We start from the raw sequence: 14,374 nt of genomic DNA, 5'->3' as shown, positions 1-14,374 counted from the left end.
CCTTACATCATCCACCTTATAAGACACATACCACTTTGAGGGCTCTCTGGATTTGGGAGGTAAAATGTGCCACATTTGGGCATGCTGCTCAAACCCATTTACTAGGTAAACTAATAAGGCTACCAGGCTTAAGTTGGACACGGTGTGAGAAAGAACACGGCAGCAGGTCCACATGTGGTCAAGTTGCTCTACCACTTGGGCTTTATAGCCCAGCAGGCCCAACGGTATTTTTGGACGTGTCTGTGGCAGGCACTGAAATACTATATGGAGCCTCTAAAGAGTCCTAATAAGAGGATCACAGCACAGACCTATAGGGTTGAAGAGTAAGGTAATGCCTTCCTCTGCAAAAACTATTCTCCGTTTGAAAATCAGTTCCAGGCTTGCTACTGGGCCCTGGTAGAGACTGGATGTTTGACAATAGGATACCAAGTGCGATGTGATTATGAACTGACCTGGGTTTTATCTAATCTATTGAACCAGAAAACTGAGAGTATACAGCATCACTTCAATATAAAATAGATGTGGTATATATGAGAATGGGTCTGAGAAGGTCCAGAGGGCCAAAGTATGCTGCATGAGCAGGAGGCTCTGACTCCTTCAACACCTACTTGTGCTACATTGGCTCCTCTTCATCTCCCATACTTTTGGCTTCATAGGGAGTCCCCTTTGACAAGTTAACAGAGGAGAATATATTGGGTCTAATTCACCATGGATCTGCACAGAGTGCTGGCACCATCTAAAAATGGACAGTCACTAGATTACAATCCCTTAATTGGCCCAGAAAATGGTCAAAGGATATCCTCCCAGTGAGCACAACTGGAGATGGTACATCTGGTTTTCCACTTCATATAGAAAGGGAAATAGCTTGAGATATGGATCTTTTTTTAAAAAATTTTTTGTTTATTGCAGTAACATTGGTTTATAACATTGTATAAATTTCAGGTGTACATCATTATACTTCTATTTCTGCATAGATTACATCATGTTCACCACCCGAATACTAATTGCAACCCATCACCACACACTTGTGCCGAATTATCCCTTTCACCCTCCTCCCTCCCCGCTTCCCCTCTGGTACCACCAATCCAATCTCTGTCTCTATGTGTTTGTTTGTTGTTGTTATTATCTACTACTTAATGAGGGAGATCATACAGTATTTGACCTTCTCCCTCTGACTTATTTCACTTTGCATAATACCCTCAATGTCCATCCGTGTTGTCACAAATGGCTGGATTTCATCGTTTCTTATGGCTGAGTAGTATTCCATTGTGTATATATACCACATCTTCTTTATCCATTTGTCCCTTGAGGGGCACTTAGGTTGCTTCCAAGTCTTGGCTATTGTGAATAATGCTGCCATGAACACGGGGGTGCATGTATCTTTACACATTGGTGTTTTCAAGTTCTTTGGATAAATACCCAGCAGTGGAATAGCTGGATCATATGGTAGTTCTATCCTTAATTTTTCGAAGAATCTCCATACTGTTTTCCATAGTGGCTGCACCAGTTTGCACTCCCACCAGCAGTGTATGAGAGTTTCCTTCTCTCCACATCCTCTCCAACACATGTTGTTTCCTGTCTTGTTAATTATAGCCATTCTGATGGGCGTGAGGTGATATCTCATTGTAGTTTTGATTTGCATTTCCCTGATAGTTAATGACGTTGAACATCATATCCTTTCCAATTTCAACTTTGATTCTTACTAGGTCATTGCATTTTAACTTCTCTCCCTGTTGTGATGTTCAGAAAAACATTTCTTTAATGTTCTTTCTCTTTAAATTTCCTAGTGTAAAAAGAATGTAAGGGGCTGGCCCAGTGGTGTAGTGGTTAAGTTTGCACGTTCTGCTTCAGCGGCCCAGGGTTTGCAGGTTCAGATCCCAGTCGTGGAACTACACGCCACTCAAGCCGTGCTGTGGTGGCGTCCCACGTACAAAATAGAGGAGGATTGGCACAGATGTTAGCTCAGGGACAATCTTCCTCAAGCAGAAAGAGGAAGATTGGGAACAGATGTTAGCTCAGGGACAATCTTCCTCACCAAAAAATAAAAACATAAAAGGAATATGAGATCACTTTTGAGTGAATATATTGCAACATTACCTATAAAGCCAAATTTTATATTGTTTTTGTTTTCTTTTTAAAATACCACTCATTTATTTATAAAATAAGTTATGATTATTATAAAGTGATCTTCAGTTCTGACCACTATTTGAAATTCTGTTCCTACTTGCTAACCTGTTGTTGTTTTATGACTAGTATAGCCCACTTAATTATAAATAGTGACTAATTTGTAAAGAGTTCAAAACACGTTATTGGAATAATTATTATAATTCTCTTTAAAACAAAGTATGAGAGCAAAAATAGATATCTGAATTGTTGTATATCGCTGGTGTAAAAGGAAAAAGGAATATCATCCAGGTCTCCAAATCTAATCTTAAGTATTTGTATATTTGGGAAGGTAAAACATGGAGGAACTCATAGAAAAATACATTCAACCCTGGCCTTCCAGAAGTTCCTGATTTCTAAATGCATTTTTGTTGTGGCATGAGCTTTAGTTAATAAATCTGAGCCAGTGGGTACCATCATTCATCTAATACGTGTTTATTGAGTGCCTGTTATGTTCAGGGAATAGAGTATAGAGTGGAAGATTGAAAGTTCCATGAAGGAATTTTAACCTTACACAGTGCTTTGCACATGGTGGACACATAATAAATATTTATTAAATGAATGATTATGTGAATGAAGAACTATAGAAAAATTGTGAAATCATACTTTCTTACAATTTGTGCTCTTACTAAACAACATAAGTGAAGAGCCATGCTCCAGCATCTATAAAATGTGTTAGCTCTCATGGATCATTATCTATTTAAAGTCTGACAAAGCAGAGACTTCGTGAGGGCAGGGACATATCTTGCCACTGTCATATCCCTTGCCACCTCTGATTGTGTAAGCCTTCTTTTATTGAATGCTTACTATGTGCCTTTGTTCTAAATGCCTTACAGGGATTTACACTTCTAAACTTGTCAAGAATGCTAGGAGATAGTAGTATGATTACCATTTTAAGGAAGAGGACACTGAGGCCCAGAAAGGCTAGGTTATTTGACGAAGGTTATATAGCTAGTAAATCACAGAAGCAAGATTCAAAGCCAGATAGTTTGATACTAGAGTCCTAGCTCTACACCACCACTGTGCCGCTTCCTAATAAATGAGTGTCAAATTAGTAAATGAATTCAATGTCAGAATAGGTTAACCTTTAAAATAGAATACCAATGTAGATCTTAAAAAGAAAACCAAAAAAAAAATTGCTATATTCTAATATTCTTGGTAAGGATTACTAGCTTCTCTCTACTCACTCAGCTCATGTTCGGTGGATGCATTAATTTATGTGCTCAGACTAATATAAGATAGAACAGTGCTGTCAAAGGAGTATGGACTTGGAGTCAGATTTGAATGCTGGCTCTGATATAGATTTAGTACATAAACGATCTTGAAAAATTTCTTAACTTCTCTAAGTCTCAATTTTCTCATCCATAAAATGGGAATAAAAATAGCTGTCACAAATGTCTGTCTTTTTTAAGAGAATTAAGCAAGATAATGTATGAAAAGTACCTGACACAAAAAAAGATGTTAATATTTCTCTTCCCCTTTACCTCTTCCTCTCTTTCCTTTTCCCCCATTCCTTCCCTCTTCCTACCTGCTGTTAGCCACGTGACCTTGTAAAAGTTACTCAACTCTTCCAGGATTTATTTCCTCACCTATAAAACGAGTGGACTAGTTATTTGGTCTCCAAGATCCTTTGCCTCTGTAATTCTATGATTCAGTGATTTAATAACTTAGTTTTTCTTTGTATCATATAAATGTAACTTATTGAGAGGTGATTTTGAAATGAGGCTTCTCTGGTTAGTATGGTTGATTAAGTTGCTTTGTTTTTTCCAAAAGATCTCATCACATAGAACTTGGTGTAGGTGTATTTGAGTTAGATACGATAAAAACTTGGTTTAGTATGTAAATAGTTTCACAGCAACAATATGTATTAACTGCATTTACTAGTAATCACCTATTCCAAAGGGTTTGTGTCTCCCTTGCTTTCCTCTATTTAGGTACTACACAGGAAACCTGGAGGCTAAGTCAACAAATCGTGAAACTCTAGGTTTAATTCACACAGCAACGGAAGGACTAATAAGAGCTATTGAAGATGGTGGAATAGATTCTGTGATGGAATGGGAAGTGGATGAAGTGCTGAACTGGACAAATGCACTGAACTTTGATGAGTAAATATGTCTTGCTATTCTTGGGGAGCAAGGGTAGGCATCAGTATTTTTCTTCCTAACATTTCCCAATCCCATGTTGAATCTTGGGGCCACAGACATAATCTTCAAAAGAGAGTATTTGTTATTTGTCTAGAAAGAAAAGAAGAAGAAATGAGGGAGAAAGATTAAAAAAATGGTTGATCTAAAAGTAGAAAAAAGAAAATTAGACTTAGATGTTCTTTAGTCTCAGACTTTATTCTTATGCCTTAATCTAAATCTGCTTTACTTCTTACTTTGGATTTACAAACAAGGCTAAGAACATGAAATTAATAATACAAAGAATTTCCTCAATCTGTATTCCCTAATCTTTCTGTTTGAGACATTAAAAAGTTATAATTTTTCAGTAACATACTATGGTCCTTGAAAAACATTTGTAGGAATTTTTTGTGATGGAAATTTTTACAATATTTAATATAGCCATCAGGGAAATACAAATCAAAACCACAATGAGATCTTACTTCATACCCACAAAGATGGCTATAATTAGAAAGACAGTAACAAATGTTGAAACGGATGTGGAGAAATTGGAACCCTTATATACTGCTAGTGGGAATGCACAAAGGTGCAGCCATTTTGGAAAACAATCTGGCAGTTCCTCAAATGGTTAAACATAGAGTTTCCAGATGATCCAGCAATTCCACTCCTAAGTATATAAAGAGAAATGAAAACACATATCCACGCAAAAACTTGTACGTGGTTGTTCACAGCAGCAGCATTTATAACAACCAAAAAGTGGAAACCACCCAAATATTCATCAACTGATGAATGGATAAATAAAATTGGTGTATCCATACAGTGGAATATTATTCAGCAATAAAAAGAAATCTGATACATGCTAGAGTACTGATGAACCTGCTAAGTGAAAAGCCAGTCACAAAAGACCGCATATTATATGGTTCCATTTAAAGGAAATGTCTAGAATAGGCAAATCTATAGAGACAGAAAGTAGATTAGTAGTTGCCCAGGGCTGGGAGATTTGTGGGGATTGGGAGGTGATGGCCAAGGCGTATGGAGTTTTTTTTTGGAGTAATGAAATGTTCTAAAATTGATCATGGTGATGGATGCCTAACTCTATGAATACACTAAAAGCCACTGGATTGTACACTTTAACTGGGTGAATTGTATGGTATGTGAATTATATCTCAATAAATCTTTAAAAAATATTTAATATTTACTCAGCTACAATAATGAATGTGAATATTGCATGGATGAAGAGACAGAAAAATTAAAATGAAGATGGTATAAGTAAAGAAACATAAGAAAAAGGAGAAATTAGGAAGAGGGAGATAAGAAAATGGGATAGGAAAAATCAAGTTGGTTGTCATTGAACAATAGAACAGGAAAAAGAGGCCAGAGGAAGCAGAGAAGAGAAAATGAGAAAAGGAAAGATAAGAGAAAAGAAGAAAAAATGGAAAGAATAACTAAGAAAATAGGAAAACAAGAATAAAAGAAAAAAGAATATATTGATGGGAAGGATATATTAGAAAATAAAAAGGGAAAGATAAGAAGAAATAAAAAACTAATTATCCATAGTAGATGCTTTAAAATATTTTGTAATAAATAAATAGTAAAAACAAACAAATAGTAAAAAAAAATTTTTTTTAAATAATCTCTTTTTATTGGACCCCAATATCTTGTCCAGACCGTTGTACTGGGATTCCTTATAGACAGCACATTTGTGGTTTCTGGGGGGCACTGATTAAATACAGATGGTAATAATGAAGAAAGAAATGACATCCAAAGAAAGGAACTATAATGTTGTACTCCTATGTCCTTTCCTAAGAATAAAAATTGCTGGGGAGAGATAGGCAGGGGAGGTCCATTTTGAATGAGCTTCTGAGGACAGAATAGAGACATCTCTCAGGTGAGCTTTTGAAATCCTGCCCTGCATTTCCCTTATACAGTTCAAGCAAAGGGCCAGCAAGCTTCAGTGAAAGATTGCAAAAAAGTATCACTACTGGAATACAAAAAGAATAAAACAGTTGAGTTCAAAGGGAAGAAAGAAACAGCCATCTCAGTCTACATAATACTTTCCCCACTATCATCCCCTAATACCCTTCTCTGCTAGTGGTGAAGATTCCTAATGGCTTCCTTATGTGGAAAAAAAGATAAAAACAGAATAAACTCATAAGATTTGAAGTGGTTTTTTTTGGGGCCGGCCCCGTGGCTTAGCGGTTAAGTGCGTGCGCTCCGCTGCTGGCGGCCCGGGTTTGGATCCCGGGCGTGCACCAACGCACCGCTTCTCTGGCCATGCTGAGGCCGCATCCCACATACAGCAACTAGAAGGATGTGCAGCTGACATACAACTATCTACTGGGGCTTTGGTGGAAAAATAAATAAATAAAACGAAGTGGTTTTTTTGTATCATGTATTCTATATGGAGTGGGATGAATACACCTAGCTTTGATATGGTAGGACTAACTTCCATTCCTAAATGAAAATTTCCATTTTTGAAAATGCAGATATCTTATGTTTCCAAATTACATACAACTTCTATCAGTTCATTCTCTGACTTGGGCATAATTGTAATTTGGCACCAACTTGGAAATCTTAGAAAGTGAGTTTCTATTGAGCCCTGGACAACAAAAAAATTTCAAGTGCAATCCAGCATGATTATTTGGGAATATTTCAGAGCATTACTGACTACAAGCTACTGATTATCTCAGGCAAAACCAAACTTCACAAAGACCTTTTCCCAGCTGACTACAGACATTAGGTGTAAGCACCTTCTTCCCAGTGCATTTATGGTCTCCACAGTCTACTTTCCTGTTAGGTCTTTGTAGTTGTCTGCTATTCATAACTGGCTTGATGACACCTTGTTTGATGAAAATTTCAGAGTCTAATGTTTTTCCCTTCAGGAGAATTGGTAGCCACTAATTCCTTGGAGAGTATCCTTCAAAATCTATGGACAGTTTTTGATAGTTGGACCATTAGAATGACATAAATGTGTTGAACACTGATATTGAGTGATACAAACCAGTTTCTTCCCAAGAGACTTTTGTGCTAGCCCCTTGTTAATGATAGATGGACACTCTCCTGTAAAGAAGCCATGCACGTCCTCAGATGCACATTGCAACAATATCAACTGTGTACAATATTATTATAATTTTGAAGAATGGATAGAGGCAACTTCACTCTTGGATCAAGGACACTGCTGAGTACTGTTGCAAATTCTGGGCTATCCAGAGATATGTTGCTGCAGGCGCTTAGAACATAAAACAATCCCTGCATCACCATCGAGTCACCACAATGCCACGTGATGGCTACTGTGACCGTTGCTGGCATTCATCCTGCTGGATTTTCAGGGGCATATTCTCTATCAAGATGGAGGTTCCTCTTCCAAGATCTTCATATTTTTCAAACTGCAAGTGAATTTGGATATAACCTGTTAAGTGATCAGCAGCTGGGATATCCTAAATAATTTCATGATATTCTATTAACTCTGTTGGTGAGAGCTCTTTGCCTGTATGTGTTATGGGTAGTTTCTATATCTGAAGCTGCTCCTTTGATTTCTAGGACATATAGTTATGTGACCTCTCTGGCTCGGACCTTTCTCAGACCACTAAAATGTTAAATTTGTACTCCTGAGGGATTCATTGTAGATTCTATATATACTTTATTCTACAATTATTATCTAAAAAAATTCCAAAAATTTCTTAGTGAGAAAGACAGATGAGCTCTATTGATATATGCAGCATGGTAACACTATCATCAGACTGTTGCTTCTATCTGTAAAACTTAGATTTCTTATTAGTTATTGCTAGTATGTTCTCTATAAGTTCTTTTTAAATAATTGAATAAATTCACGTCCTAATCTCAGGTAAAGCAGGGTCAATGATCAGCCTTAAATATGGCATATGTTTGTGCCCCACACTGTCAGGGCTTAGCATACAATTGATCAAGGTCTTTTATCTTGGTTCCTTGAAGGTGGAATGAAAATCTTTCCATATATAAATCCAAGGAAGCAGAGTGATTAACATCAAACTCATAGAGTTCAGCAACCACTGAGAGCACAAAGTCTGCCTGAATTTAAGGTCATGACAGATTGAATGGTCTACTAAGAGATCCTGGAAGGGGTTTACACCCCCTGCTGTTATCCTGCATCTTTTCCTTCAGTAGTGACCCAGCAGTATCCCATTTAAGGCCATAGAATGAAGTTCTTAAAGCAACAAGAGGTAGCAATAACAAGAAGGAGTCGACTATAGACACAGTACAGTCATGCATTCCTTAACAACAGGGATACGTTTTGAGAAATGCTTTGTTGAGTGATTTTGTCATTGTGTGAACATCATAGAGTGTACTGAAGGGGAACAATATTTGCCACTCTAAAATGTGTCCCTTTAACATGAGGATTATTTTAGGCTGATTATTTTTAAGAAACAAAAGACTCAGCAAGTTTTTCTTGTTACCTCCCCCTTAACTGCCTAAAAGAATTCAGATAAAAAACCTGTCTCAGGAGGTGAGCTATCACCTTAGCATAACATGAACTAGGTGGTAGACAGGGAGGAACCTAGAAAAGCCTGTTTGTTGGGCTCCCCTCTGTGTTCTTCTGATTCTGTGTGGCCAAACTCTTGTTTGCCAGACATTTCTCCTTTCACCTACCTGTGAATTACTTACCTTTGAAGTGCCTGACTCTCCTTACCCCCAACATCTTCTTTTATCTTTACCTGAGAATAGTATTTAAGGTGAGGGCTTCAGCCATTTTGGCAAGTTACTTGGTTTTCCTGGGTTTCTCCCATGTATACATGTTATTAAACTTTTGTTTGTTTTTCTCCTATTAATCTGTCTTGTGTCAATTTAATTCTTAGACCAGAAGAACCTAGAAGGGTAGAGGAATATTTTTCTTCCTCCCCTATAGTACTTACACAAACCTAGATGGTATAGCCTACTACACACCTACGCTATATGGTACTAATCTCACGGGACCACCATGGTATATGTGGTCCATCGTTGACTGAAACGTCATTATGCGGGCATGACTGTACTTTATTACAATTAAATACTGTTGAATATATATACCTTCCTATATCAAAACACTTCAGGAACACAAAGTTAACAAAAGTTTAAAGTAATTCAAATCAAATAAATAGACACTTGGGAAATCACAGTGTTTTCTGAATTACATGACAATTCTGATCCTCCTCAATTTTTCTCTGCCAACTTGCTTTCAGCACATGCTGTGAGCAACTCCTTACCTGATTTCTTGAGTGCAGTTGAAAGAAAGAGGCTTGGGAAAGGGGGATACAGAGCCTAAAATGAAATGGAACAAGTCACAGGAAACCTGCTTCTTGGAGCTTTCCCTCATCTTTGTAGCTCATCATACTTTGTTCTTCCCTATTTTACTTCTTCTCAGGCTACCCTTGTCTCCCTATTTTAGTCTCTGTTTAGGGAACTGAGATGGCAGCTGCATGTGCCTTCCTTGAATGTAACCTCATATTTACTGGACACACCAAAGACAGCATTGTTGCTCTAATAAGATCATAAGCCGCACACTTTAAATTTCCATTGACATGTCAGAGATAGTAGGTCTGGCAATCCAGAACCAAGGAGAAAGTTTGTGGTTACTGTTGCTGTTTTCCCCTCTCAAAAGACACTCAACTGAGGACATGATCTTGCAGGAATGGAACAGGATAAAATAAGGGGAGGTGTGCTGGTGGGAGACCAAAGAGCACTAATATGGTAGATGGTGGGCACATTTTTATACCGTCTCTAACACCTTGTCCTAGGGATTGTCTTAGGAGCATGGCAGCTACTTGGAGGTGGGAAAGTCATGAGAATTAAACATTTGGACTAGTGAATTTATTACCATTAATCTGAGATTTCATAGAGAAAGTGAAATTTTAGAAGTAGTCTAATAAGCGTGTACTGACGAATCAATTTCTTACTTACTAATAAATCAGTTAACTTAATGCCCATATAATGTGCTTAGGTACATTGCCAACTGGAAGGAAATTGCTACAAGCAACTCTTCAGCTAACTTCAAAAGTAGGTGATTTTTAGCAATACTTTATGGGAAGTTCTTGTGAACAAAAATGATACATTCCACATATGTACACATTTCTAAGCACCTAACATTTCCATGCCCTGCACTGTATATAGACAGATGAATTTGCCAAGTCATTTTTACCTTTATATGTAAGATGGTTATTTGGGAATAGAAAGAAATTTTTGATTTTATTTAGGGTTGGATAAAATGGTTTAAAAAAAGTGAATCCTCTTTTTAAAAAAAGTTGCATGCATATCTTGTGGTTTCAGTAATAATTTTTAATGAGCAAACTTCACTTGGCAAAATAAATGCCTCAAAATGTTACAAATATTTTTTAGGTTCTATGCCACTATTGTCCTGCCAGTGGTCCACAATACCAAAAAACTGAAAGTGATAGCAGCTGAAGAAGCATATCATTATACCCCAGAAATATCAATAATTCTAACATAGACAAAACCTAATTATGGTTATTGTACAATCTGAGTGTATGAGTTCTGTCCCGTGATCATCGTGAGAGGCAGTAAATCAGAGAGGTTACAATCATGCAGAGTTGATTCAGAATGCCTGGTTTTGATTTCTGGCTCTACTGTTTACTGGCTGTGCGATCTTGGGCAATTCACTAGCTTAGTTTCTCATCTGTAAATTGAGAATAACAATAGTACTTAGCTCATCGGTTGTTGTGAGGTAATAAGAGATAATACATTTTAAGAGCTTAGAATAGTGCCTGGCACATAATATGTGTTCTATAAATGTTAGCTACCATTAGCCTTAACCTATCCACTTATTTCCAATTCATTGCCACCACCACAATTCAAGCTGCCATCATCCCTCTGCAAGTTTCTGCAACAGCCTCTACACTGATTCCTGCAGTGCATTCCCGACACAACAGATGGTGATCTTTCACAGATTTAAATCAGTGCAATTAAAATGCTTATTTAACAAACACTTTTTTAGCAATTACTATGTGGAAGTGCTGTCTTAAAGTGCTTTATAAAATTAACTCGTTGATCTTCAGACCAACCCAATGAGACAGGTTCTATGATCTGCATTTTACAGATGAGCAAAGAAAGAGATGCCCCGTTACTTGCTCAAGGTCACATAGTCATTTCCTGTGAGGGGCAGGATTTGAAATGAGGCAGGCTAGCTCCAGAACCCTTGCTCTTGGCTAAGACTACCTCTGCTGCCTTTCATAGTTGTCCTCTGCACTTGGAATAAAATCCTAACTTTATCATAGCAGTCTGGCTCTGGCTCTGGCCTAGATTTCCACCCTCATCATGTCCCACTCTCCCCCTCACTCACAACAACCCCGCATCACTGGCCTCTTGCCTGTTCCAGAACACACTCTGTGGTTTCCACTTCAGGGATTTAATGGAGTTGATGGGCTTCTAGAGAACAGTTTTAGGTAACTATCTTCACTTGAGGGTGGGGAGTTGTCTGTTTTGTTCACTACTGAATCTCCAATGTGTAGCACATAGTAGGTTCTCAATGCCAGATAAAAGAATATAAAGGAATGACAAGTACAAAAATGGAAACAGAGAATATAAATTACTGAGTTAAAAGATATTACTGTGAAAAGAAGGAAAGATATAGCGTGGTAATTGGAAGGAGCATAAGAGCAACTGAAAATTATTTTAAGCAATGGAGATTTACATTATAACTTTACATTATAACAGGTGATACACTGAAGATCTTGGCGTGGAGAAGAGGAGAAAGTGTGTGCCTCTTCCTCAAGAAGCATCAGGAAATCAAATCCAGAGATTTAGAAACTTTAGCTCTAGTGAGAGAAAAGGCTTCTGTTTATTTGTGAATAAAGAACTGATAGTTATTAGTTAATTGTGGAGCACTAACTAAATGCTAAGTTCTTTACATGCACCATCACAATTAATTCTCACAAAAATATGATGAGGTGTGTGCTATTATTATTCACACTTAATAGACGAGGACACTGAGACTTAAGAGAGGTTAAGTAACTTGCCCCAAATTACACAGCTAGTTAGTAGTAGTAGGTCAAACCTCAAACCCAGGTCTTACACAGCCTTTTGTAGAGATGGACAAGGAAATATGATAGTGAAAAGTAGGACAGACTCAGAAATTTGGGACATTTATGGTTTCAGTTAAATAAGATATAAAGTTAATTGTTCTAAGAGGGTGAAAAGGAATGTGGAAGAGACCTTACCTGGCATGTAGTAGCATATGGAATGAGTCTTTACCTTATCACATCTGGCATCTTTCTAAACATTTCTAAACATCTGTCACTCCTCTCTAGGTTTCAGGTTTGATCAACCACAGAAAAAAATACATGACTATGAAGATTTATCTGAGGCAGAAATGGGAACACCAGAAGATACTTCATATAAAAATACTTATGATGAACCAAATTTTACCAGACCAACAGCTGATTCCACTTAAAGAATATAAATATAGAGTGTTTTCTTTTCTCTTTTGAGCTATAGCCCTTCAAGTCCTGATTCCCATCAGTTACAGTCAAGGGATAGTTTATTCTGACTGGAATGACTTGTATATTCTTGGCATCGAATCTACCCCAATTAAGTAAAAAAGGTTATACAGAAATAGAGCATTGGACTGAATACAGGGGTCATGGAAAATGTGGAAATTACTTCTGGTATTCTGAGAAACTGTAGTATTCTAACAGTTTAAGTCACACTTAAATAAAGATATTATACTGAGGTGCAAAAAAATCTTCAGATTGATTTTTTTCTTCATTTGAAGCATTCTTTATTTGTGCATTTGTATCAAGCAGAGCTCTTTTTTCATTAAAAAAGGGCCATGTATCAAGTTCTCCTTTTATTAGGAAAACAAAAGCCTTACTAGAAGCCCCAGCCCCAGTCACCTTAGGCATCCTTGGACAAAACTAGGTCACGGGGGCACCCTTAGCTAAAGAAGCTAGAGCAGCAAAAATCTGTCTTTCAGCTTCCACGGTGGGATGAGTAGAGGACTGGCGATGACTGTTGGGTGAAGGAACAGAATCCACCACACCCTCCAAGTCTGAATTACTGTATGCTCCCATAAGCATCCTCTACTACTACCCATCATCACTCTTATCACACTGTATCTTTTTTTTTTCCTGAGGAATATTCGCCCTGAGCTAACATCTGTGCCAATCTTCCTCTACTTTGTATGTGGGTTGCCACCACAGCATGGCTGACGAGTGGTGCAGGTCCCCGCCCAGGATCCTAACCCACAAACCCAGGCCGCTGAAGCAGAGTGTGCCAAACTTAACCACTAGGCCATGGGGCCGGCCCCTATCACACTGTATCTTTAAAAATCTGCCTGTAATCCTAATAGACCAGAGGCTTTTCCCCCCAAGTATAAAAAATCAGCAGTCAGAAGACCTAATGTATATTTAAGAAACAAATTAGATTTATTGAGATATAATTTACATACAAAAATTCACCCATTTTGAGTGTTCACTTTGAGTTTTGACAAATGTATATAGTCATGTACTTCTCACCACAATCAATATATAAAGCATTTCCATCACCCCCACATTGTGCGTCTTTGCAGTCAATCCACTCCCCGCACCCTAAACCCCTGAAAACCACTGATCTCCTTTTAATCTCTATAGTTCTGCCTTTTCTAGAATGTCATATAAATGGACTGATACTATATGTAGTCTTTTTTGGTCTAGCTTCTTTCATTTAGCATAATGCTTTTTTGAGATTCATCCTTGTTGCTTATATTAGTAGTGCATTCCTTTTTTTTTTTTTTGGTAGGGAAGATTAGCCCTGAGCTAACAGGTGTGCCCATCTTCCTCTATTTTGTATGTGGAATGCTGCCACAGCATGGCTTGATGAGCAGTGCATAGGTCCGCGCCGAGGATCCGAACCTGCAAACCCCGCCTGCTGAAGTGGAGCGTGCGGACTTAACCACTAAGCCACTGGGCCAGCCCCAGTAGTTCATTCCTTTTTTAATGACTAGTGTTCCGTTGTATGGCTATACCACAGTTGGTTTATCCATTCACCAGTTGATGGACGTTTGGTTGTTTCCAGTTTGGGATCATTATGAATAAAGCTGCTATGAACATTCATGTACAAGTCTTTTTGGGGACATATGTTTTCAT

The 14,374-nt window shown here is 37.8% G+C and overlaps 1 protein-coding gene across 3 annotated transcripts in view; it reads left to right on the top strand.

The window, feature by feature from the left end:
• Nucleotides 1-13,090, top strand: part of C7H11orf65 (chromosome 7 C11orf65 homolog) — a 69,341-nt gene extending 56,251 nt beyond the window's left edge. For 2 of the 3 annotated variants that reach the window (XM_087433662.1, XM_014785190.2), the window contains 3 exons: nucleotides 4,098-4,268; nucleotides 10,237-10,292; nucleotides 12,560-13,090. In XM_087433662.1, coding sequence (XP_087289788.1) covers nucleotides 4,098-4,268; nucleotides 10,237-10,292; nucleotides 12,560-12,702 — 370 coding nt within the window. In that variant the 3' untranslated portion in view covers nucleotides 12,703-13,090. The remainder of the gene's footprint in view (nucleotides 1-4,097; nucleotides 4,269-10,236; nucleotides 10,293-12,559) is intronic. The other variant, XM_087433663.1, reaches the window with a different exon arrangement.
• Nucleotides 13,091-14,374: the final 1,284 nt, after the last annotated feature.

Source organism: Ceratotherium simum, chromosome 7 (genome assembly GCF_057802395.1).
Source record: "Ceratotherium simum simum isolate JZ-2026a chromosome 7, ASM5780239v1, whole genome shotgun sequence".
Classification (NCBI taxonomy): domain Eukaryota; kingdom Metazoa; phylum Chordata; class Mammalia; order Perissodactyla; family Rhinocerotidae; genus Ceratotherium; species Ceratotherium simum.
This window is presented reverse-complemented; position numbering and strand designations above follow the sequence as displayed.